Source organism: Elgaria multicarinata, chromosome 3 (genome assembly GCF_023053635.1).
Source record: "Elgaria multicarinata webbii isolate HBS135686 ecotype San Diego chromosome 3, rElgMul1.1.pri, whole genome shotgun sequence".
Taxonomy (NCBI): domain Eukaryota; kingdom Metazoa; phylum Chordata; class Lepidosauria; order Squamata; family Anguidae; genus Elgaria; species Elgaria multicarinata.
Window position 1 is genome coordinate 79,510,610 of NC_086173.1, and position 27,358 is coordinate 79,537,967.

The following is a 27,358-nucleotide window of genomic DNA, read 5'->3' on the forward strand; positions in this document are numbered from 1 at the left end:
CACAGGACTCTTCCTCCAATACTGTGTAATAGTAATTTCATACAAAGAATAAAGGAAACTAGCACTGAAATGCTTATCAGAAGAAATAAAAGCTGACAAAACAAAGGAGCTTGATAGAGCTAAAGCATTTATTTCATTAGAAGGAAGGGTTGCAGCTGTCTTTAACAGGCAGCAGTTGATGAACAGGTAGAAAAAACAGCAGCAATAATATTTGGCGTTGTCATTTAGACTCAAGGTATTCTTGGGAGTCTCTTCCAACCCAGAAGCATTGATTTTTGTCTTGACTGTAAGTTGACAATTTATGGAGGTAAGATGGTATTTTTCATGTGTAGCACTAAATAGTTCTTTGAAACTTCAGTACACCATCAGTACTGTGAATATTAAGTACTAAGTTAAGGTCTAAACTAAAAGCTATAATGCAGAACAAAGATTGCATAACCCTTGTGTGATTGTAGGATGGGACAGGTAGATTCAAGAACGTAGTTTTCTTAAACGAGTCCACTTCAGGCTTGGGGGAGGGGGGGTCTAAAGAGGAGCTATTGCAAAAGGAAGATTCTGTACTCATTTCTTTTCCAATCTCTCGAGAATTTGATGTCCTTCACCCAGAATCAACAGTTTAAAAATCCAGTACAATCCAGTGCATTTATTTCTTGCAATGTGTATGGATGTTTCCATTTTGATTTCAACACATACAAGTTTGACAATTATCAATACTAGAAGAAAACACAGCCAAAGGGTAGAGGAGCACATGAGGAAACTGCCGGACTTGCTCTTTTGTTGGAAGTTAAAGATGAGCACTTCCAAAAGTAGGAAGCAAATATTCCCTCCAAGGTTAGCAACCAATCAGAATCATTCCTAAGTGCAGACAGATAGCAGTATATCCTCCTTTCCCCCCTACAAGCAACTACTTAAACTAGAGACAGAAAAATTTACACAGCATTTCATATAATTGGGGAGAATTTACCATTGGTATACATATTTGCATCTAATGGCAGGTTTTAGGTATATATATTGGCTACACTGCATATCAGATAAACAATTTGATAAAATGCCCAGGACTTTAATTTTCATTATGGAGTGTGGACATAAACCGGAAAAAGCACTCCAGCCATTTCAATTCTTTCCATTTAGCACAAACATGTAATCTGACCCAAGGTGCCATATACCTCACATAGCTATCAATAGAACAATGTGAAATGAATTAAACTTTGAGCTAGAAAACATGCCATTATACTTTCTGTAATTGCAGAAGGATCATAAACTTATATTTTATTATGCTCTTGTGCAATAAAACCAGAGCTTCAAACACTTCTGGCACTTTTCTGTCAATGGATACTTATGACACAGCTGCTGCAATCCATAATAGCAACTTAGTGGTAGATTTTTTTTAAAAAAAGATTACCTTTCGGTTGCCCTTACTCTTCTTTTAAAAATGGGTCTCACAGCAGGAATAGGATTAAACTGAAGGGCCAGCTATGACTTTCTGCAAATCTAATAATTATCAGGGGCTTCTAATGTCATATGGCAAAAGACTGAACTTATCCAACAGAAGAGATTGCTACCAAAGAGTTAAGATGCTTCATACTGACCAACCCTATCCCAAAAGCACACTGTGAGAAAGCTGCAGTTCTCACTTGGCTCGCATTTATATTCAGAACATAAAGTCGACAACTTAAAGCTTTATTGTAGTTTCTAATATAAACAAGAGCTGGAATTCAATCAATGTCCATTTCAGGAAGTTTCTTTTCTGTAGATGTTTGGGCTGTTGAATCAGTACTCTGTTCAGCAGTCTTAGACCCTCTAGTGCCATCACCCTCGCCTTCTACAGGACCATTTTGTTCTCCTGGTTTTTGATCCTCTTTTGGAGGCTCCACCTTGGGTTTGGGTTTGGTGATTACAGGATTACACATGTTTATCAGTTCCTAAAAGAAAGGTGTTCAAAATTATTTAAACATTAGGAAATAAGTGCTACATTAATAATTGCTGTCCAATAGGTTCTTAAAGAAACAGATGGAAGCTTATGTATATGGACAAACTGAATCAGAATAGCCCATGACCTCTTCCATACCTATGGGAGCTTCTTTCAGCTGTGGAAAAGTCAATATCACCAATATGCTAGCACAAGGCATCATGCAACACATCCAATTTCAACATTCTACCCACCCCTCTGCAAGTTTAAACATTTACTTACTTTTGCTTTTGCTTCAATCTCCCTAGCTGTGATAACAGGGTCCAAAGTAAGGCTTCGTTTGTTCTGAAGATTGAGCTTGTTGTTCATCCATTCCATCGCCTCATTTGCACTCTTCTCCACTTTGGCCACTTCTGCAGGATCTAAGTGTTCATACTGTTCATCCTAACATTTTAAAAAGTAGAATATGAATTTGTACAGAAATGGTAACTCATTAAAATGTTAGCCTCAACCTGACAAAAGTAACTACTAAGCAAAACGAAACTTTATGGAATAGTTCTATTGTGGTATTAACTATAATGGGTAAAATTAAAAAAGGGAGTATAAATAGTAAAAGTCTGTTTGTTTGCAGGAGGAGACAACTAGCGTTCAAGCATAGCTGCCCATCACTTGAAAACCATCCCATATCAACCTGAAAAAGAATCAAGATTTGTTCCTTGAACTTTCTTATAGAAAATATTCAAGACAATTTTGAAACCTGTCATAGATAAGTAAGATAATGTGAGATTAAAATATACCTTTGCTTTAAATGCAAGAACAGCTTTCATATACTGTTGGATTTGTTTGCCAAGCTCTTCAAAGGCTTTTGGTCTTTCTTCAGATTCTTGAAATCGTGCTTGAATAGGCTGTCCTACAGTCTGAATTGAAGAACATTTTGTCAAAACAGAATTATAAATCTATGTTGCATTTGTGAAATGAGCTATACCAACTGCGTTATTGCTGGAACTTTGATCTCCCTGGCAAATTAATTTAAAACTTTGTTACAATGGCCAACTTCAATGTACAATGGTCAACTTCAAAGCAGTGATGTGCATTTTATTTATTTATTTATTACATTTATATACCGCCCCATAACTGAAGCTCTCTGGGCGGTTTACAAAAGTTATATGTGAGTAGGATTCCTTTGCACCTCAGCAGCTTCCACTGAGATGACTAACTGAAGTTCATTTTAAAAATGTCTTGCTTTAACAGCAAGGAACTATTGCAGCAATAAAGCTCCAGAGGCACATATGATGTCACTGGCCGGGTTCACACAACACGTTAACCCACGACGGGTTATTGTGTTATCTGAACGCAGTGCATTTTCCACAGGGTGGGTGATCTTTCTGTCTGAAAGCAGCACGTTTTCCACAGGGTGACTTGTTAACCATGCAGTGTGGTTTATTTTTCTCTAACAAAACACCTTGAGAACGCCACACAGCGTAGTTAATAAGCAAACCTGAAGAAAACACACTGTGTTCAGACAACATGATGACTCACCTTGTAGAAAAAGTGCTATGTTCAGACAACATAACCCATCCTTTGGGAAAATGTACTGAATTCAGACAACACGATACGGAGGGGGTTCGTGTGTTGCGTGAACCCAGCCAATTTGTGACTTCAAAGTGCAGAAGTGTAACTTAAGGGTTATGCACAAGGGTCCATTTGCTGGGAAAGTGCTTTGAAATGCTGCCAAAGCCAGATGGCTAAAGAGATGCATAACCCTTGATGAGCAGGTGTTTCACAAGATGATCATGGTAGCCAAACTTATACAAAGCAACTATGATGATGATGTCAGCATTTATAGCCACACACAATCAAAGTAACATGGATGAGTGGGTATAATGCCAACACTCATACCAGCTGGTTTACGTTCCCTTGATCTTCTCATGCAGCAGACAGATTTCTCATGTGAAATGGTTAGACAATTCTGAAGTACCACTTACTTTCAGTTCTGCCAACTTATCAATGTAAACTTGCTTGGGCTGGTCTTCACCCTCTTCATATAGCCAGTTTTCTGTGTCTTCCAACTTCAGAGTGAAAGTATTACGATCCTGGAGAAACGCAAAACATAGATCAAAGTTTATTCTTAGATGAAGAATGCATTTCAACATGACTGTAGTTACATGAATGTTCAGCTTCTAAAATTAATGATACAGACATGTTAATGCAGAAATTTAAAATTGTACGTTTACTGTTCCAAACAACTTTAAAATGGAACCTGTAGGCATGTGTGTGGGTTGAGAACTGTAGGCAAGGTGTTAGCAGGCAAAACAGCTTTGGATTCCAGGGAATAGTGGGCCAAAGAAATCAAAAGGGGTGAAGGGAGAGCATGCTCAAGTTGCTTCTGGTTTGGCTGAACATCTTTAGGATAAAGTTGGTGGTGTGAACAACACAACATTTTGTGTTGTCTACAATATAAAAAAAATGCTAGTTTAACCATCCATATTTTCAAGTATCTGTATAATGAGTGCTAAATTTATTAAAGTTTCAATTTAACCATTGTTCTCTGGTCAGTGAACTGCGTAAGCTATCAATGCTGACATTAGATACTCTGAGAGCCGGTTGGGTCTTAAATGTCTATGAAAGTTGTCATTAGCAACACCTACCTCTTCACTAACAAACTTTTCATACACGCCACAGAGCTTGTCTCTCATTTCATAAACATACTCCTCAACTGCATTCTTGGCATCATTCCGTTCCTTCTCCAGTTTATCCTGCATCATCATTTTACCCTGCAGGAAACATATTCATTACGCTTTTGTTTCACTTAAGACAAAATTGTTACTGTATACTTTTGTAAATTCATTATACGCTCCCCTTACCTAAGCCACCAATAATCTCTAGAAAACACCCCTCTATTCACATTAGTGCTTAGACTGGCTTACCTCATTCTCAATAAATAAGTTCAACATATCCTTTCCTATCTGCCACACCAACTGATTCTCAATAGGAAGGTCAACTGTTGTTGTCTTTACTTTAGCCTTTTTAGCTTGAGGAGGCTGATCTGTTTTCTTCTCTTTTGATCCAGCTTGAGATGTCTGCATTAAAACAGAGTTCAGAACAGAAAAGGAACGTGTGACAAATTAACTGTTTTGTAGAAACATTTCGAGTTCCGCATTATTTACACTGGCCATCACTAAGTTCAGTAACAGATCAAACCTAACAACATTTACCTAATAATAAGCAAGTGCCACCAACTACATTGGGGCTTACGATCTAATAAGCATGCTTTGAAGAGACATAACACGTGGATTTAGAAGTGACATGCTTAGTCTAGTATGTTATCTTGACTTGTCATAAAGCTAGTGAAGTTATTGGCCTTTTGTTTCTATCAAAATAATATGTAGTTCTAAAATGAGTGTAACACACCATTTTTACCTCCATTTCCTCAGACTCAGTCTTGTTTTCTGCTTGAGCTGGCGGCGGCGGCTGTTCCTCAGTCTTCTGTTGCTCTTCTTGGTCTACCTGCATCTTCTGAAATTAGCAAAGCAAGTGTTGAGTGTAGAACAGAGATCCCATCTAATTAAATACAAACTACTGAAAGACAATTTCTCAAAGTATAGTTCAACGATATATTCAACTACTGAATAGTACAAACGATTAAAGTGAAGGGATGGGAGGGGAAAACTTTTAATTTCAGGGCAGTGGGAGGAATGCTGGGTCTCCAGATGCCAACAGGACCTCACTTGTCATAGTCCTGTTCCAGTTGGCTCTCTCAGAACTTCAAAGATCTTCATGGGACACACTGCTTGTGCAATGTGAAAATAGTGTTCCTAGAAGTAAGCCCGGAAACAAGCAGAAACAACTGCTTCTAGAACCAGGCTGGTCAGCGGAGCTCCTTTTTTGCAAGCTCTGCTGTTCACTTTTGGAATTGAGTGTTTTGGCTCATTTCCGATTGCTTTGGGGACCATTAGATTCTCACTGCACAAGCAGGAGGTCCCACTAGTGGCTGGACAGTATTGGATACTGCCCAAAGAGATAGCACATATCCCTAGTGATGCTGATCAGCAGGGGAACCAGTACAATACAATGGCAGCTGAACATTTACACTCTTTTGGGTTTAAACGCTACTGATGGCAAAGAAAGTGAGCAGACTAAAGAAAGGAAATGATAGAAACACAGGTCATGCCATCTGCAAAGGCTCAAAAGCTCCAGTTTCTACAGATCTACCTCGTTGAATCTACATTGTTGTGACAGTTATTTACATAGCCCGGTTCAATATACATGTGAATGTATGGTCAAAGTTAATTGTCAACATCAGTATTCCTTGTTAAAAGAATGACTATTTAAAAACAGCAGTGGAAGCTGAGTTTAACCTACAAAATCCTATATGTGAAAGTTAGTTATTCAAGATAGCTAGATCAGTAATACATTGCTAAATGGCAAATCAAAAGAAGTTACCTCTTCCTCTTTTGCATGCTGATCTGTTTCCATGGGCTCTTCATTCTCTTCTGATTTATGAACTTCCACAAGTGATGCACTTGAAACACTGAAAATGCCATGGATGTTTACTCTGACTTTAACTTTAACTTTTGAACTGGATCCATCTGCTTGTGGTATTACCTTCTGAACTAAAAACTGAGCTAAATAGGAAAGTCAGACAATATTTTCATTAAAGAAAATAATTCAGAAATCTGAATTTGTGTTGATAATAGAAAGCAAGTGATTGAAATAAAAACTAGCTTTTCCATTATTAATATTCAAATTGTTGTTTTAGTATTGGTATCATAAAGTTTAAAATGACTCTTGATTTTGGCATAAATTTAAACAAAGAAATAACTGATAAAACATTGTATTGGGTACTTACGAAACGTTATGTATATAACCCAAGTATCTAGTCTTTGCCTTTCTTTTTAGCATCTATCTTTTCACATAAGAGTTTTTAAAGGTTTTATAAGTTTTCCAAAACAAAATCAACAAAGCAATGACAGAGAGAAAATAGAAAGAAAAAAGGAAATAAATAAAAATACATTGAATTTAAATTGACTTATTGACAGTGGGTAGCACTATAAAGCTCTATTCATATTTTTTCACTTTTAATTTATAATCCAAGACATATGTGGAATCCATGGGCTACTTAGAAGTTTTCTTTATAATTCTTCTGTATGTCAAAATTATGTTTAGTCTCTTTTCCATAATCTGAGGAAAGGTCTTTACAAATACTGCTGTGTATGTCCATGATCCATATATAGAATAAATTCATGCCATGTTTTGTGCTTACATACCTATGGCAGAATTTGGATAAGGCAATTCCTTAGGACAACTATAATAAGCTTCCAGATTGAAAGGTTCCTTTCGGTAGAATGTGAGGACCTTGGAAAATGGGGCAGCATGATTCTTTGGGAAGACTTCACAATCACTGTAGAAAAGAACACATTTTTATTTTAACTAGTTAAGAACATTTCCCCCTGCAATTTTAGATACAAGTTCTGCTTAGTAGTGCCAGAAAATATTTACACTACAAGATGTCTCATACAACTATGGCACTATTTATGAGGAACAAATTGCAATACCTGACTAATATAAAGGCTTTAGCATTCAGGTATTTTCATATGCACATGTATACAATACATTAGCTATGACTGTCAGCTGTATTAATTTTTCACAAGTGATTTTAGTGTTCAAGGTTTTACCTTATTCCTTCTTCTGCTGGTGAATTCCATTTCAAAGAAATAGGATATGGTACCAAATCTGTGATAGAAAATTCTCTCACTTTAAAAGCTGGGGATAGAATAGCACACTGTAAGAAACAAAATATTAAATTAAGTCATGCAAAATCAAAACACAGTTCAGCTGTAATGTCAAAATATTGGTAATTAAATACATTATAAGGCTTGAACTTCAAAACACCTTGCTTATCTCATTAATACAGCCCAATTCTGTTCATGCTTATTCAGAAATAAATTGCACTGAAGTCAATTTAAGGTATGTGTATCTCGCCTTTTAATACCACAAGTTTAAAGCAACTTTCATAGGTACAGATAGGCCTGGTTCAGGCATAACAGGAAATTATAGTTAGCTGAACAAGCTGCAACATGTCTTGGCTTCATGCACGCCATTTTCCTCTTTGGAGATCACAATGATAACCTTGTCTTCCAAGCAGTCATCACTTGAAGTGAAGAATCAGGCAAAACATAGGTGCTAGTCTTGCATTACTTAGTCCAGGGATCCACATCTGGCTCATGGGCCTATCTGGCCCATCAAACAAGGCCCCTCCACAAAGTGCTATCCCCTACTGAAGGAGAATCTCCACTATTGTCTCCTATCGGACATGCTGCTTCTGCCCTCAATTGGGAGGGGGAGCGGCATTCAGAGAGGCTACATATAACCCAGTCCTCAAAGGGCTTGAGGGTGGGCAGAGGTCAGTCAGCCCATCATCAAAAATATATAGTCCATTGCTGTTTGGGGTTCTTGAGTTGCTGTTGACTAAACACAACTGTCTATTGAACACACAGAGGTTCTTTGCCAGCCATTTAGGTCTCCCCAGAGGAAAGGCTACAAAAAATTGCCTTAAATATGGGCTCAATACATTTCACTGCTCTATAGAAAACTGCAAAAATGCATTTCTTCCCAAACTCTCGATTTTCTTTTCCAATTCAGCCATATTATACTCAGTTGCATCTCTTAAGAAACTAGAATCAAATTAGCATTGAATGAAGGGCTACATTCTTAGCATATAAGCAACCATTCTTACCTGCAATGCACAGCCTCGTGTGACAGCTTCATCAGCATTCAAAGTTGTACTGATTTCTTTACCAAAAAATTTGCTGACCCGCTCTTTTACAGCAGGTATTCTTGTAGTCCCTCCTACTATTTCTACTGCATAGATGTCCTCTTTCTTTAATTCTATGAAGAAAAAGACAAACACTTGAGACACTCAAAGCCTAAATTCATTTGCATTAGGAGAAGACAACTGGTTCAATGCAATTTGTAAGGCTACAGTCAACACCCATTAGTTAGAAAGACATAACCCAAATTAACATGAACATTTTTCTAGAGTATATGCCAGTTTCATAATGGAGTGTGAGCATATTTGACCTCTCACAGTTGAATTTGCATAACTGGGGGTATAAGTCATATATTCTCAGCTATACCTCTACCTACTGACTAGCACTGAAAAGCCTCTATTCACACAATAAGGGCAGAATTTGCCAATGGAAGTGGACTTAATTGCTAGGAAGTTACTGAAAACATTTATTGCTCCAGGAGTTCACAGGTCTATATTAGGATTAATTGTACTGTTTTAACCAACATAAAAGATCTTAGAACAAAATATTCTACTTAAGGTATGAATATTTTTGAAAATATTCACAATAGAACCTTGAGAGGATAGAGTCCCACTTTATATTATCTAATATGTTTCTAATCTGCCTTTCAAGACAATGGTCTTCCCAAGGTGGTGTACATTCTAAAAGATCAGTATCAAAGCAATAATTTAATTTTTTCAAATGAGCTATTTAAAATAAATATATCTTCAAGTATCTTGCAGCAGTAAGCACCATAAAATCTTTTGATTAAAATATTTATTTGGGAAATATTTGGTAGAGCTGGCAAAAAGCTGACACACCCCAAAATAATTATTGCTGCTTGCTTTATATAGCACCAATGTAGCAATTCTTTTACAATTTATTTTACTCCTTGTATAATTATATTTACCAATACTATGTTGTACTCAATGTCGCAAAATTTGCACTTACTAGCTTGCTCCAAGACACTGCGAAGTGGTGGTTCAACTCGAGCCAAGAGGTCATCACACATCTCTAAGAATTTGTTCCTGTGGGTGGGTGGGAATGTAAAATTTTATTTTATGACAACATCAAAAATAGAAGAGCAATAAAATGTAATTAAGTTTGTAGCAGTATCTTAAATTGTCCCTCCCTAACATTTACAAACTTGTGTTTACTGAGGTTTGACAGCAGCATATCTACAAAGCAGCAGCAAGTTATCATAAAAGTGTGTAGTGCAGACATTCTGAGCCATCTCAATACCAAGAAGGACCCACGCAGAGATTAGAAGTATCTCGATCCTCCCCCAAGCAGGTAACATTTATTTAAGTAGAAAGAAGAATCTGTGACCTGTATTAGTTAATGGATATGGATCAAATAAGTCTGTTTCAGCTCAGAAAGCAACCAGTGCACATGTTTACCACTGGATTGTAATGATGGGTTTTGACCTAATGCTTAAGACAATTTTGTGCTGTATGTAAAGAGATGCTATTAAAAAAATGTAATCCAAGTACTGTGATCTTATGCATATGTGCTTATTTAAGTAATTTTCACTGTGTGCAATGAAATGCCTGGAAATCATGTCCTCTGCATAGAAGTCTCCCCCTCCCCAGGCTACCAACTCCCCAGGAATATAGGACTGGAATATCTCTTCATTATTGCTTCACAAGTTTCAAGACTCTGGAAACAGGATAGAGAGCTGTGACAGCATTGTTATGGAAATCATTAACCATTCTCCTATATATTCATCCATCATGAAAAGCAATAAACCAGGTTCTAATAAAGACCACTATTTCTATAATCTAAAATTCATAATATGGAACTCACTTTATTGGTTTAGGTAAACTAAGCACTGAATTAGTGATATCCTGAAATTAATCTGTTTATATCAGAAACCTGTTAAGAGGAAAAAATCTATTCTAATTTTATCATGTAAATGAAGGACCAGCTTTTCTACCCTGTCCACTGGTACTTGTCCTTAATGACAGTTAAAGTATACAATAGATCAGGCATAGGGAATGTGTAGTTCTCCAGATGTTGTTGGACTGTAATTCCCATCGTCCCTCACCATTTATTTATTAAGACATTTGCATCCTGCCCTATATCACAAGGATCACCATCAGCTATGCTGGGTGAGGATTATAGAAAATGCAGTCCCACAACATCCAGAGGTCATATCTTCCTCATCCTTCCAGTAGATACTGTACAGATTTGAAGGGAAAGATGCAAATAAGGCAGAGTGCTCAATTTATAAAGCAGAGAAGGTTACATGCAGAGATTAAACATACAGACAAAATTAAAATAGAATACCTGTTCATAGTCCCAGAGACATCAATGTCATTCATGAAGCATTCGATGTTCATTGGCAGTTCAGATGCATTTGCACTCATCAACTTCTTCAGTTTTTCACATTCCTGAGATAATCTCAACAGTGCACGAATTTTGGACTTTATGTCTAATTTATATTTCTTCCCAAATTCTTCACAAAAATAATTTACTAATGCTTCATCAAATTTCCTGCCACCAAGTATTGTGTCAAATGCTGTTGCAAGAACCTTTATAATAGAAGGAATAAAGCATCTCTATTAAACAGATTTCTTCAAGACTTCAAGCTGCTATTCTGACTAACCCAAACAATTGATATTTAACCTAACTTTGTGACACCCAAGGCTAGAATTACAATACTATATCCACAAATAAATGGCTATTTACAGATCACTAACAGGACACTAAGTAGGAAAGAAAAATGTCCAGTATGCAAAAAGCTTTACACCAGGTTGCCCACTTCCAGGTTCCTATTGTAGAGCCCTGGTCCATCTGGTCATGGTTTAGCAATAGGTTTGGCTCCACTGATATTAAATCTTGCAAATAATTATGCTTGTGCTTGGTGTAATCATTGCTTGCATAGTAATAATCCATGTAATCATTGCTTTGATAAAATGCTGTATTAAATCTACTACTACTGCTGTCACGAAGACAAAATTGAAGCAAATGATCAGTGTTACGCAGAGAAATGCTTGAAGAGAAAGACAAAGAAAGAGAAATTGAACTATTGATGGAAATGCAATGCAATAGTTGGTGGGCCTAGTAGCCCCAAAGGGGGGCTGAGAAAGCAAGGCCACAAACCTTGATATACATGCTCTGTATGTAGTTTGGTTCTTGCAAGTGAACTGCATGATGGGATTGGAAAGGTGTAAGTGCCTGGATGTGCTGTAATGCTGAAACTGCTTAATTGGAAGGCAATGCTTAATTGGAATTTCTAACTGTAAAGACCTTTCGATATAGTATAAGACAAATAAGCTAGCTTAATAAGGAGGACTGACTATCCAGGTCAATCTGACATTACTAGAAGAGTTATGGGCCATCTGCCTTTGTTTTGCTTCAGAATTTAACCAACTGCTAATTGGTTAAGATGCTATTTTGCCAATTGCTAATTAGTTAAGGTGCTATTTTGTATAAATATACCTGCTTTTCACACTGCCAGAAGAGAAGTTCTTTGTCTGTAGGACCCTCTCCATTAAGCTCAATAAAACAGAGTTGCCTTACAACCAAAGTGGATTTTTATCCTTGACACTATATATTATCATGAAGCAGTGGGTCTGGCAAGCAACTTGACCAACTGGAAAGTTGCCATTCACAAAATTAGTATAGTTACCATCATTTCTAAGAGCTGTTGGCTTTCAGAAGTCTTGACCAGTTTTGGTGATATTTAAGTACTTTCACTGAAGAAATGGAAATTGGACATTCTACCAGCCAATATTTTGGTCATGTTGGACCTTTGAAGATAGCATTCTACATACGAGGAATATATGAATTGTCAGAGTTGTACTGACAACGGTATGTATAGGCAACATTGCATAGTGTACAAAAGTATCTTTTTTGATGCAAGAATATTTGGGATGCGAATGTAAAAAAATAGTTCCTCAGTTTTGTATTATCTTGATAGAGAAATGCTTGGAAATTTCTCAACTCTAGTACCTTCTATGTTGGAAAGGCAGCAATAGCTTTCGTAATTAAAATGAACACACAACTTTATACTTGCCTTCAATTTTCCCTTGTTGAATGCACACACTGAAACTTGATAAGCTGAATGTCCTATGTCAACGAACACAACATTTCTTGGTTTCTCTTCTAACGCTGGCAGGTCTTGTTTATAAATCCCATATGCCAGAGCAACTAGAGAGAGAATTCAGTCCACTATAAGTCAAAATCATGTTCACGCTTGGTTAGGTATACAATATAGAAAAAAAGTTACTTTACTATGGGCAGTATTCAATGGCGTTATCCCACAAACTCAATTAGTGCTAGCAGAGATCCACCGAATCTTTCCAATGTGCAGCCATGCTTGCGCAAATGCAAGTTTAGTTGAATTCTCCTCTTGTGCACAGTTTGGAACGGCTAACACATCACCATTTATGCTAGCGGAATGACACAGTTAGACACTGCTCTCTGTACCTGGAACTATTCAACCAAACTGTACATGGTTACTTCTTACAAATGCAAGCCATCACAGCACAGAATGCAGTATAACCTTATTAGATGTTTCTAGGAATGCTGGAAGTTCACCTTGAGATTTTTGAAGTCTCAAGACAGCTGTTGAGAACATAAGAAATGCCATGCTGGATCAGACCAAGGGTCATTGGTGGAACTGAAAGAAAGTGGGGCTGAAGATGGTGGGACTGAAAGAAGGGCTTCCCCAGAAGATCTCAAAGCACGGGCAGGCTCATAAGGGAAAATACTGTCTTCAAGATAACCTGAGCCATATAGGGCTTTATAGGTCATAACCAGCACTTTGAATATCCTACATAAGTCCAAATAGGACTGCGGCATCTACAAATAAATGCCTTAGTTTGTAAAAATGAAATTGCAAATAAAACTAATACTAGACAGTTTGAAAATTATTGAAATATCATATCTTTGTTTATGCCATTTGAGAAGTAGAAAAAAAATCTAAAAATAGAAACCACACTTTTATAGTTGACAAAAGATTGCACTTGGACAGAAACAGTCTCCTACAGTCACACCACAGTGTGGTGTAGTGGCTAAAGTGTTGGACTGGGAGTTGGGAGATCCACTCAGCCATGGAAACCCACTGGGTGACTTTGGGCCAGTCACAGACTCTCAGCCCAGCCTACCTCACAGGGTTGTTGTTGTTGTGAGGATAAAAATAGAGAGGAGGAGGATTATGTATGCCGCCTTGGGTTCCTTGGAGGAAAAAAGGCGGGATATAAATGCAATAATAAATAAAATAAATAAAATATTAATGTATCTTGGATCATTACAATTAGGAATTATTCGCTGATAGTGTACATTGTTTTCAATTTAAATCTTCCTACTTACAGATTTTGGCTGACTGGGAGCACAATCCTATGGTTCCTAAGGAGTGTCCCAGGGGCCACTGAAGACTGCAGTTTTCCTGCAAGGCCACAGACATTGCTATTATCTCAGGAGGGGAAATCTGAGTGGGGATTCCCCATTTCCCTGCATCTCCCAACTGCATGTCTGGAAAGCATCCTCATCCCAGCTTCAACCTTGGGTCAGGATGCAAATGAGGAGGAAGGGAAGGGAAACACTGAGGATCTGCAGGATCCTAACATCTTCCTGCTCCTGTCCCCTTGATTTGACTAGACACTCAAAAGTGCATCTGGTGGAATGTCACCTCTGCCATTCTTTCTGCTCTGCCTGCTTGTGTTCAGCATTTCATTAATTCCAAAAGAGAAAATATTCCACAGGATGGTTTTACAGGACTCCCCAAATTGTAGGAAATGGTGGGGCGCGGGAATCTTGAGGGAAAACTGTTTTGGGTTTTTCCAGGGATTTCCAGGCCTTCAAATCTGAGAGTCATCAAAAGTTAAGTAATCAAGTTAAGTAATTCATGTTCTAACAAGCCCAAAGAGTTTTCAACTCTTATCTGGATAAGTCTTCAATATGAACATTAAGCAACAAACATTTAAGAACTTGAATGATGTAATTTTTTTTTAAAGAAAACATCACACCCTCCTGCATTCTTTGCAATTAGCTAGGTACCTGCAGTAGTTTCATTAATTAATCGCAAGCAGTTGAGTCCAGCAATCTGTGTAGCATCCATCACAGATCTTCTCTCTGCATCTGTATAGAAACAAGGAACCTACAAGGCATAGACAAAAACATATTTTAAAAGATTACTTACCAAACAAAAAGTAAACTGCAAGCAATTTGTTTTAAGGCATTTTTTTATTTTTTTAAAAAAGCCACAATTAGAACAGGAAAAGGAGAAAATGGTTAAATTCAAGTCATCTCTTTAGAATGACTTCTGTAGACTAACATGCTGACTAGGTTCAGACAATATGATAACTCATGATGGGTTATTTAACCCACAGTGGGTTATCGTATCATGTGGCTGCATTTTTTAAACCAACGGTGGGTTCTTTTGGCAAAATAACCCACGCAAATGAACAACAATGTGCAGAGTGGGTTATTTAAACCACTGTTAGTTATCGTGTCATGTGGAGGGCACTGTTGGTTATTTTTGTCAGCTACAGAGTTGCTAGTCAAGAGCGGTCAAAGTGGCAGCTGCAACTTTACTCAAGCCGGCAGAACTGTATTTTCAGCAGCAAGGGACAAAGTGATACAAGCAGTAGGATTGAGAGAGGGAGGGAGGGCAGGGGATGATTAGTCAACAAATTGTGCGTTAATAATCCACTCACAGTTGCTTATAACCAACACGTGGTTGGTTATTTCTCTGTTCGTGTGTGGAGCATCCACAAAGTAACCGTGACAATCATGGTGTCCAAATGACACTGACGCTTCACAGCTAAAACACATATTGCTTACTACAAGGTTGAGATAACATTCCAACCCAGAGTTTGGCTTCTGGCATAGTATTTACTGGTATTGGAATCCTAAGTAAAGGTCTACACATTTCAGTTGGTCTTGATGGCCAATTAAAAGATTGTGTTAATCAAGACTGTATCCATCTTTCAAAGTGGTCTTGTCCCTGACTATGTGCTCTGCTTTGAAAACAGTGCACCCCCTGATCACCTCTCAAAGCTTGGGAGGGCAGGAATCCATAAGCCACCAGCTCAGAGCTGGAAAAGGAAGGCAGTCTTGCTTTTGCTCTGCAATTTCTGAGAGTACCGAGTACCCAGAAATCTCAGAACTACACCCAATCACTTGTAAATTGCCCTCCAGCTCAGAGCTTGAGACAGAGAATCAAAGCCTGCCTCTTGCGTGGGCCCAGAAAATACAAAAACATGCCAACACATCTTTATCTTTCTCTCCAAGCTTTGAGCTTGAGGGGAGATGTGGAGGCTTGCCTCGCCTCTGCACTTGCCTAAAACACCTGGAATACCAAAAAGGCATTGCACTTTTTCCATTTATATATATAAAAAAACAGTTTAGAAATAAATACATTGATTATCTACTTACAGACACAACACAATCCACAACAGGCTTCTTAAGTGCATTCTCTGCAGTTTCTTTTAGTTTAGTGAGAAGCATTCCTGTTATCTGCTCAATGGTGAAATTCCGTTCTTCTTCCATGTACATAACCTAAGTGTAAATATAAAAAAGCAAACACATTTTAACCTACAAGATTTATTTTATTTTATTTGAAACATTTCTTGGCTGCCTTTCAGGCAGCTTAAAGCAATAAAATACACAAAAACAGTTAAAATATTAACAACGACAAGAACATAAACACAGTAAGAAAAAACCCAATAAAAACAATAAAACCAGCAATAACAGCAGTCAAATCAACTGCACTGGCTGCCTATTTTCTACCAGGCCAGGTTTAAGGTTCTATCACCAGGATACCTGAGAGAGCACTTTCCCTCTTCCCAACCTTTTTTAATGGTGTGCTGCTTTTAATGATACACTGGTTTTAAATGTCTGAATTAGTTTTCTGTTTTTTATGGTGTTTTTATTTGTGTTGTACCCCACCTCGATCCAGAAGGAGAGGCGGGTAACAAATTATTATTATTATTATTATTATTCACTGAGGTCATGTTCCTGGTAGTTCCACATGGACCTATGGTCCGAATGGAGTCCATCAGGAGAAGAGCCTTCAACGCAGTGTCCCCCTTCCTATGGAATTCTATTGCTTCTGATGCCTCCTGAAAATGGTATTGTTTCAGGAAGCTTTCCCTGAATGACCAGCTGTTGTTTTATCAAAACTTGTTCTTTTAAAAATGTGACTTTTAATATGGTGTTTGTATTCTTTTTCTATTTGCTGTTCATGGCTCTGAAATCTTTGGATGGGGAGCAGTATATAAATAACGTATTTCTTTGATTCTAAGACGCCATCGATTGTAAGACGCACACAAATTTCAGTACCACCAACAGAAAAAAAGCTTTGATTCTAAGAAATAATAAATGCACCCACGATTCTAAGACGCACCCCGTTTTTAGAGGTGTTTATATGGGGGGAAAAGTGCATCTTAGAATCAAAGAAATATGGTAATGTAAATAAATAAATATCAAGAGAAGGGCATAATAAAATAATGTTTAAGGTCTTATTAAAAGTCTGCAATGACAGAGCATGGTGGACCTTCAATGGCAACTTGTTCCAAAGGTGTGGGGCCACTGCAGAGAAGGTCCTGTCACACGTGATCCCCAAGCATTCTTTTACCAATGCTAAATCTAGAATATGTTTACATTCTTCCTTCCATTTCACAAATAAATACCAGAGGAGCAATATTAAAATGATACATTTTAAATTTATATTTGAATGATAAAATCCTGACCATTACCTCTACTTATTTTACCACAAAGAATGTGGTACAGAATGTGATTTTAGATTGTAAGCCTCTAGGCAGGGTATCACTGTTTTATTTGTATATTTTGTACAGCACCAAGTACACTGTTGGTAATAAATAAAAATAAAGAAGTGGAACTCATCCAAATTCAGACAGATTTTAAGGACGTCTGCTGTTTTGGCTGAATTCTCAAAGGTTGGATAGTATTTAAGGAAGTAATCCACATCCACCCCTATTTCATTGATTGTTCTGCAATGATTCCACTGTTTTCACTCCTGTCAAAGTTTAACTATATAGCATTTTTATGGGCAAGCACCAGCATGTGCACATTTGTGTGTATGCACATACTCACCTTGATGCCAGCTGAACGAGATGGCAGCTGAACAAGTTCATAAGCAAGCTTTGATTTTTCATCTTGGACAAAGGGATCCGAAAATGCACGGCCATGAAATCTTTTAAAACCTTGTACTGTATTCTTTGCATTTGAAATTACCTAAAAGAGAAGAGAGTTCAGTCTCATCTGGCATGGCAACATTTCCCACCATAAGTCATAGAACAAACTTTCAGCACAAAGCAGTAGAAAGATTTTATAAAATCATACTTTGCAGTTATTTTGTTCTTTCATGTTGTTTAAGCAAGAGAGCTTCTCCTATAACATTTTTTTTTAATGCTCAAGGTATGCAACAACACAATGGTATGCACAGCCAAAAAGTTTTGAAAATACTCTGGAGACAGCACACAGATGATACTAACCTTAAAAGTTTTCCTATAACTTTTAACTTAACAACTTGCTCTTTGGGAGCTTTATGCAACCTTCTAGCAATGAGTTCATCCATGTTCGTCAAAATTGATTTATTCCATCTGCACCAATTCTTTTTTGCACAACACACTAGATTGCTGGATCACACTAGATTGCCTGGCTGCCACACTGAGTTCCAGTGGAAAGGGACACCCCATCCCTTTGCCATGGCCCAATCTTCAGCTACAAGGCAGCAGCTACAACCACTGGCTCTCAATGGGAAACAACTCAATGGGTTTGTAAGATGTCAGCTCAGCCCTGATTCCTATGATTGGTGTAACTTTGCACAAGTAAAAACTAGAGGTGCACTTAGCACTCCTGGTATCAGTAAATATACAGTACAGTGAATATATCCAAAGACACTTGCAAGTCAGAACAAAAGCTTACATACCAACACATTGTAGGTAAGTGAGTCAAGGACTCACCCTAGGAATCTTTAACTAGAAGATCAAAAAATAATTTCAATTTCCTTTGTATTTTAGGTCTACCATAAATACATTTTTTTTAAAAAAGCTATGACATACACTTTTGATTTTGCCAAAGGTTCAAGTCCACTATATTCCATGTGTAAACAGCCACAAGATCTAGCTGTTAGGACTCAAATCTGTTATTAAACAATCACTGTCCTAATGGGGACTGGCTCACTTTTTAAAAAAAAAAATTCATGCTATTAAATGTGATGACTTTTTTATATATATAAAAAGAAAAGTTATGTTACTAAAGCTGCAAGAAGAATGTCCAATTTCCCCCCAATTTACTATCTGAGTTGATTTAATAGTTTTATTACTCCAGGCAACTCTCTTGGTGGGGGATTTGACCCTCCAATCCATTTAAGAGGAATGCGCATGTACCAATGCTCAAATTAAGGAAGGTAGGGGTAGAGACAGAAGATCCACCCTGTCTTTCCCTGTTTTCTATTTTTGTGATTAAAAAACCAATCCGAAATACATTAAATCCTTACTTGACTTTTAGCTGCAGCTCCAATTGAACGATTCTTGGGTCCAAAAGATATACATGAGCTAGAATGAGAAGAAAACATTCAGTTCTAAGGCATAGGTTGATATCAATCAGTTTACCTAAATATAAAAATAGAGGGCGTAAGTTTGAGTGGTGTGTGACAATAATAATATTCTAACCAAATGGTTCTATTTATAAAGATCAATTCTTAAAGATCCCATTTCATAAGACCAGTTTGCTGTCTTGGTAAGTTTAAATTGCCTCAAATTATACATTTGCTTCTATGGAATACAGCTACTACTTGTTATCTACACTCTTATTCTGAATTATCTACACTCTTATTCTGAATTATAAGATCAAACAATGCAACACACACAGCCCCCACAACTAATACCCTATTTTTTTTATTCTAAGATGCACTTTTTTCCCCATATAAACGTCTCTAAAAATGGGGTGCGTCTTAGAATCGCGGGTGTGCCTTAGGTTTTTTTTTTTCTGTTGGTGGTACTGAAATTAGGGTGTGTCTTACAATCGATGGCGTCTTACAATCGAAGAAATACGATACCTTCTGCTTTATTTCATGGATGAACTCTTTAATGCTAAGCAAGCATATCATAACTATTCATTACATGATTGACTTGGATCCTAATGTGCAGGGCTATGTGTGTGTGCACCAGTTGCTGGGGAACATGGGTCGGAGGGTGCTGTTGCACCATGTCCTGCTTGTTCATCCCTGGCCGATGGCTGGTTGGCCACTGTGTGAACAGAGTGCTGGACGAGATGGACCCTTGGTCTGATCCAGCATGGCCCTTCTTATGCTCGTGGGGGGGGGGGAGGTAATTCACCCTATATCTTTCCCAAGGGTCCCCCAAATCTCAGAAGCAGTTTTTCAGGGAGTGCCAGAAGGTCAGGAAAGCCCTATTTGGTGAAGGGCACTTAAGATCCAAGCCCTTCAGCCCAATAAAAAGCATTGACACTCAAAGCAGACCAATCTAGAACTCTACAAAACTTAAGACTGTGCTAGCTGCTTTATTGATATTGTCACTACACCACCAATTACACAGATTAAAGCTCATTTATAATACACAGAGTATATTAAGGAATCAAGAGTCCCTGCCTCAAATTTACACACATTTGCTGATACTGAAACACTGTGTTTCAATAAAAGAATACCATGTTCTATACTATGAGAACATTAAATATATTTATCCCTCAAAATTACATATATTTTGAAATGAGGGTGGGGAAACTTTCAGCCCAAGAAGTTTCCAAGAAGCTTTTGTGGGCTACATCCCAGTGGTAGGTGGGCAAGGTCAAAGACAAAATACCCAAAATACCAGTATATTTTAGCTTACTGCTCATATCTAGGGCTTAGGAGAAGTATTTTAACCTTTTACAATGGGGAAAAACATGTAGAAGCTGGAAAACTACAAAATGATTAGCAGTGACGGGAAAAGGTGCAAAGCCATCTGGGGAGCCCCAGAGGGCTGAATTAGGACTCCAGGAGGGCCGGCTTTGGCCCATGGAGGTTCCTCACCTGTGCTTTACGAGATCTGCCAAATATTGTGATACAAGTCTACTGAAAACTTCACTTCAAATTGGTATTTAGACTGTCTGCAAAACTCTAGAGCAATTGTACCCAGTTCACAGGAATGCCATTGTTTTTAATTTAGAACATACTGCTTCTCTGAAGGCCAGCTCGTACTTCAGACTCTGGACATTTCTTTTTATCAAAGATTTCATCACAGGCAGTAAAATGCAGATTCAGTGCATTGCTTCACCTATGAAGAATGTCTCTCCCAAAAATTGCCAGGGGATTTTGCTGCTGACTCAATGAGGACCGCACACTCACATTATAAGTGCCTACTATCAGGTTCGACTGATACACCAGCAGCGCCCCTTCCTAGAGTTGGAAGACCTAAAGATGGTAGTGCATGTGCTGGTAACTTCGAGGCTCGTCTTCTGCAATGCGCTCTACATAGGGCTGCCTTTGTGCCTTGTGTACATTTGTCTAAAAATACATGCATGCACACACATATTCCCCCCCAAAAGTGAAATCTTTAACCTACAGTAGCAGTGCATAACAACATGAATTGGTAGACCCAGATGTGGAACAAGCAGAAAATACAAAATTGGACTCAAGGAAAGCCCGAGATGGGCACGATTTATTACAAAGACCAGAAATAATGCACACAACCTGATAGGTTCAAGTTCAGTTAAGGAGTTCATTGTATTGAGGGGACAAGATAGAGTGGGGTAGGATGCACTACATGTGTTTATTATGTGTTTATGTAGATGGAGAAATTAGTCAAATAAGAATGGAGGACTGAAGGATTCCAATAGACAAGCAGAAGGTTAAATTAGGACAGAATCAGAAATGTAAATACTGTGCACTTGAGGATATGAAGGTAACTTGCTTAGGAAAGAGAACAGCCACCTTGGTGTGCCTTTTTTGGTAGAAAATGCAGGGCACAAATCAAATGAGTAATAATAATTACTTTTGTAAGCTGCCGTGAGAGCCTTTTTTGGCTGAATGGCAGCATAAAAATCCTTAAATAAATAAATAAAAAAAGCAGAGAGCATGATATTGGAGAAAACCAGAGCACAATACTGCCTCTTCCAAATTGTGAGTGGTAAAACAGGCTTGTTTCTTAGAGTCTGGTATGAACAGAGAGACAGAGTACTGGGATCATGTGGGCAGTTCCCTATAAATTGTGCTGGCTAACTTTACACCGAGTCTTCGACAATAGCAAGCAGCCTATTATTAAAGGGGCATTCAAGTCTCCCTTTAGTTAAGGTGAGTTGCAAAAAAATAATATGCAACACTTCTAACTTTACCAATACAAATTGAGAAATAGAGAAAATAAGGCAGTGAAACTAATAATGGGGGAGGTCCTCTACTGACATGCTGCCACTTGGGCACAATCGAGAGTTGTAAGGTATTTTATTAAACGGCTCTTCTAAAATGGCAGTTACCATTTGTTGCATCCTAAACAACATTAGGGCATTTTTAAGGGTAAAGTTTTAGCTTCAAATAGCTCTGAAATTTGAATTTAGACTTAAACCTTGCACAGCAGAGGGCTATTTTGTTACTTGTGATAGCACACAGGTCAGATTGAAAAGGGATACTACGAACCCATTTTCAGAATACCTGCTTGCAGGAAATTAAACCGAAGGCTGACAAATGCTCTATGGAAAAACCACGACGTTGGATTCGATAGACTTATCTCTGGAGCCAAGTTTGAGAATTTGCTGACTTGACTCTGATTTGCTCTACAAGACACAGTTTGGGTAAACATGTAGTTGGAAGATAAAGTACTTTAAGCCAGTAATTAAAGATTGTGGTGACAATTATATATTTGACTGCTACTGAGCCAGTTTCTGATTGTAGGAATGGTGTAGGAGTACCCCTATTAGCCTGAATTTCCATCCTAAAGGAGGGTAAGCTTCCTCCTTTGCAGCCAGCAAGGAAATGCAGGCTAAGAGAAAAGTGCCTTCCCCCAAGTGGGTTGGCAGAGATAGAATGGAGTAAAAGTAATGGGTACCTCCTTTGCCAGCCTGTTGTATTCCTGCGTTGGCTGCAGAGAACAGCAACTTCTTTCCTCACCAGCCAACACATAAACCAAGCAGAGGAGCAACAGGGGCAGTCCTTTCTTCATCAATCAGTCCACTCACTCACCTGCTTGAAATTTCTTGTTACCTTTGGCAAATTTGTTAAATATAAGGCACTCTCATATGGCATGTTGGTATATTCATTACAGGGTTCCACTTCAGTATTGTAGGCAAACAATCCAGAGAATATTAGGAACGTGCTGCCAAACTTCCAATTACTCTTATATCCATATCTTTGGCTTTCTTGCATAAGAGGTACTAGGTTAACCCACCAAATAGGGAATAAGTTCTAAGAAATGTAGTGCAATTTATTTCTGACTAAACCTGATTGGGATTGTGCTGTAAAATTGGAGTCCTAAGCATACTTACTTGCAAGGAAGTGTTACTTAAGTCAGGAGCTTACTTTGATAAACAGACTTAAGTTATGAGCAGCTAAAAACTTACCAGAGCTAAACTTGCACTACAAGAACATATAAGATTCCTTTAGAGAATTTGTAGATCTATTTTGATTTTTGTGGATGCCGTTGCCAAGTTACTAAAAACAGAGTATTACAAAGTTTGTGAGGCACTGATTAAGCAGCTGATGTATATGCACTTTGCAAGATCTAGTAAAGCCTTTGCTTATGACTCTGTGTTCATGCCCTGAAAAGCTCACTAATAAATGGCACACCACTGACAGCCCTCATCCCAGAGACCTCTGAGCAATTCACAGAGACAACTGGCAATGATGTGGACATCCAGGGGCACCCCTCTGAATCTTGATCACTTAAACAGAAGGATACAATATCCCACAAAAGCGCTTAGATTGAAATTGTGCCCAAATTGAACAAGAGTAGCATTAGCAGATTAGGTGAAGAAAGGGATGAATTGGTTTTTGTTTTTCAAACTACTGCTATGTCACAAACAATTAAGAAGGTATGTGTGGGAGAGCTTATAAAAAGGTTTGCGATAGTAATTTTTGCGGTCTCCTATGCAAGATTAATGTAACTCCTTTATGACAAGCTAAATTCCTCATAGAATCACCCCACCCATATTTTATTCCTAGAAATTTGTTTTTGTGATCTCACCCCACAAACTGAAACCACAGAATCTGAGGAGAAAAAGCTCGTTGACTAGTCTACTGATGTTTTATAATTATTGGTGTTTTGGTGTTTGTTTGTTTGTTTGTTAAAAAAAACACTTTCCCTTGCAATCAATCCCATCATCTGCCAAATGTGCTCCACAACCAAGTGGTGTATGCATAGGATGAAGGAGGAGGTACTTTTATTAGGAGAGGAAATATCTCTGGAGTTAAGTATTCCTAACCCAAGTTTGGTTAAAAGGTACAAAAACTGTGTTGTACTCATGAACAGTAACAAACTTCTCCAAGACTGGATAAGAGATTGATAGACCTTTAAGGTCTCAAGACCATTAAAATCAGGCTTCTCCAACCTGGTGTCCTCCATATGTGTTGGACTGAAAATCCTATAATTCTTAGTCAGCATAATGTGCATTGCAATCCAACACATGTGAAGGGTGCCAAGTTGGAAAAGCCTGATTAAGACTATGGGAGGGATCCAGCATGGAACCAATTACCTAGGGAGGTAGTAGGCTTTCTCACACCAGAGGTACTCAGGATGCAGCTGGACAGCTTTAAGGTGGATTCCTGCACTGAGTATGGGGTTGGACTTGATGGCTTTATAGGCCCCTTCCAAGTCTACTATACTATGATTCTAACCCTCCCCCAGATGGAAAGGCTCCTTCTGTCCACAAGTGGGTTTAGGATACAGCGGGAAAATACTGTGGGCAGAAGTGAGGGAAGCAATCTTCATAGGATTCTCTTCTCCCCCTGCAGTCCCCCTATTCACCCTAAACAATTGCTCCAGAGATTTTGGGACCCCTCTGTAATAGTGGGGAGGAGTGGACATTGAGCTGTAGATGAAATCAATCAAGATTACCTTTCCCCTCCATCACCTGGAGCATTATGGGAAAACCTCTCCTCAGGAACTGTTTCCACTGGCAAAATAAATGCTAATCCATTATTTACATCCAAATTTTGGAAGGGCTGGCTGTGCAAAGCCAGATGAATTATGGAGTACCCTTGCATTTTAGTTTCAACTTTAAATCATGGGCCATAATCCTAAAAATTTAATAAGGCTGTTCTAAAAATAACTAGATTTTGAAGTAACAGAAATTTAATCCAAAACAATCCTTCTCTGTCTTCTACTAGAACACATGCTGCTTCAGTCATTTCAAATTTTTACATCAAGGAATTTGTAACAATACTGAACGTTTTTATTCAAAAATAAATTCCACTGACCTCAATTGGGCTTAATATGCACTAAGTGTATTTAGGACTGCAGCCTTTAACGTATGATTCTTCCAGTTTCTCTCATTACAAGATCACAACAGCATGGCAGGATAAATGGCTAAGTTATTTTAAACTTATCTACCTTTGAATTCAGTGACTGATATGAATTTAGCATATTCTGCCAATTACAAATACAATATTGTGCAAGCTTGGCAGTTTCAAAATTGCAATTGTTTTTCAGTTTATCCATAGCAAGTATTAGAGAGAATACATATATGTCTCAACATGAAATGTAAGGGAAGTGCATGCTATTGTCTTTAAACTTTGACAATTACACCAATAAAAATTTCTACATTACATTTAAAACACATTATAGGAGCAATTTTTTGGCCCCTAGACATTATTATTAGAAGTCTGGCTGTTATTTTAACGAAGTATTAGTTTTATATGTTTTAATCAGTTTTATGTATTTTATAACATTTTTGTATTTTATGTTGTTTCCTACCTCAATCCAGAGGGAGAGGCAGGTAATAAATAAATAAATATATTATTGTTGTTGTTGTCTGAGTGGACATAGGAGACTGGGGGCTCCAAACTAAGATGGGGGTCAGAGAGAGAGAGATATACCACTCTGCCATCTACTCGCAGCTGGTGTTGAAAGAATCACATCGGCTAGCCTTGGAGGATGGAAAAGTGATCTTCGAGAGAGTGACAATGGGGCATTCCAGAAGACGGGGAGGAGACTAGAGAGGCCAGGATCCAAGCTATCCTGAACCTTCACAAGTCTCCTTCCCTCCGCATCCAAAATATCCTTGCTAGATGCAAAATTAGCCCATCCAACAAAAAAGCCAGTGCAGGAGAACAAGGAGGTGAAGATCAGAACTATAATCCAAATACTTTAGCAGAATTTCTTATATTTTGTTGTCACAACAGACATCAGAAAAACCATAGGATTGGACATGTGAAAACATACAAAACACGTTTAAAAAGTCAGTCCTATCAAGAAACTCGGTACAATTCTTACACAGGTTAAGTATCAGCTCCAAAATGGTTTCAGGGTTATGCGATCAATGCACAAGTCATGTTGGACAGTAACATACAAACACAGCACTCTGTACGTTCCCAAATAACGAATGCCATTGAAGCATGACTTCATTAAACATCCTTTACACTGGATGTATCTTATAATTCTGCAAGCGCAGAGTGCTAGTGGCTTCATTGTCCTGTTGCCCTCACCTCCCTACCAGTCACCTCCCTCAAACCACGCGTGTCGATTTCACGGGACAGCGTTGAACCATTCACCATCTTTCTTTGGGCGCACGCACATGTGGGGCGAGGAGGGAGGGAGAAGGGCACTTCCTCCTTCGCCTTGACGCTGCGGCGCGTATTACTCATTGATTAAAGCGGCAGCCTCCTTTTTTTTTTTTTTTTTTTTTGGTCTCCATTTAAATAAGGTGCGGCCATTCTGTGCGAAGAATACCCACCCGCCCACCGACCCCAAACCAGCAAGCGGGAGCAGGAACCAGGCCCTTCCTCCAGGCTCCGCCGCATACTTGGCTTGGGACGATCCATCATGACAAGTTCGCTCCGCCGTAGCCTCTCCTCCCGCTTCTTCCCCCGCGTCGTAGCCTCTGCTTTCCCCATTGTTCCCCTCGACCCTCGCGTGCCATTCCCTCCCGCCGGCCCCCAGGGTCTCCACGCCGACCCACTCACTACTCACGGGGTGCAGCGGTCGCTGTACTCGTTGGCGACCGTTTCGATGCCCCCCGCTCGGGCCACGGCCACATAACAGCTCTGGAAGCCCAGGTCGATTCCCACCACCGACATACTGCGTCCGGGGACAGTACGGGTGGGCCAGAGACGGAGCGAGACGGCCTGAGGGACCCACGGGAGGGAAGGAGGGACGGCCGCCCGCCGGGCGAGGAAAGGCAGGCGAGGAGCTGCGGTGTGGGCAAACGGGGTCCCGTCCTCCCCAGCTCACTTGGAGCGGCCGCTCGGAGTGTTTAAATGGGCGGTAGCGGCGCGCGACTCCGGTTGCCTCCTCGTGTGGGGGGGAAAGGGAGGGGGCAAAGCGGCTGCGGAGGAGAAAAAGGGAGATCTGGAAAGATCCCGTCCCGTCAAGAGGAAGGGGGAGGCGGGAAGTCGTCTCGCGAGATTCCCAGGGCGCGTGCGCGCGTTCTCTCTCACGCACACGCGCGCGCGCATACATTCAATGGCTGAGTTTGGACGACATGCTAATCAAATGGGGGGGCGCGTGGAGTAATCAGAACAGAATGGGAAACCACCGTT

At 39.0% G+C, this 27,358-nt stretch overlaps 1 protein-coding gene across 2 annotated transcripts; it reads right to left on the reverse strand.

Annotated features, from left to right (window-relative positions):
• Nucleotides 1-110: 110 nt before the first annotated feature.
• On the reverse strand, nt 111-27,114 carry HSPA4 (heat shock protein family A (Hsp70) member 4). Of its 2 annotated transcripts, none has more exons than XM_063120672.1 (19): nt 26,790-27,114; nt 19,172-19,229; nt 17,764-17,904; nt 16,084-16,206; nt 14,704-14,803; nt 12,719-12,852; nt 10,987-11,231; nt 9,649-9,725; nt 8,646-8,797; nt 7,585-7,691; nt 7,177-7,310; nt 6,353-6,534; nt 5,321-5,425; nt 4,837-4,989; nt 4,558-4,683; nt 3,895-4,002; nt 2,707-2,826; nt 2,192-2,353; nt 111-1,922 (listed from the first exon to the last, which is right to left on the reverse strand). In XM_063120672.1, exons 1-19 carry the CDS (start codon nt 26,894-26,896, stop codon nt 1,716-1,718), a joined length of 2,541 nt encoding a protein of 846 aa, XP_062976742.1. In that variant the 5' UTR covers nt 26,897-27,114; the 3' UTR covers nt 111-1,715. The 2 variants fall into 2 exon arrangements, with proteins under 2 accessions (XP_062976742.1, XP_062976743.1); XM_063120673.1 differs by having other exon boundaries at nt 5,330-5,425; nt 26,790-27,112.
• Nucleotides 27,115-27,358: the final 244 nt, after the last annotated feature.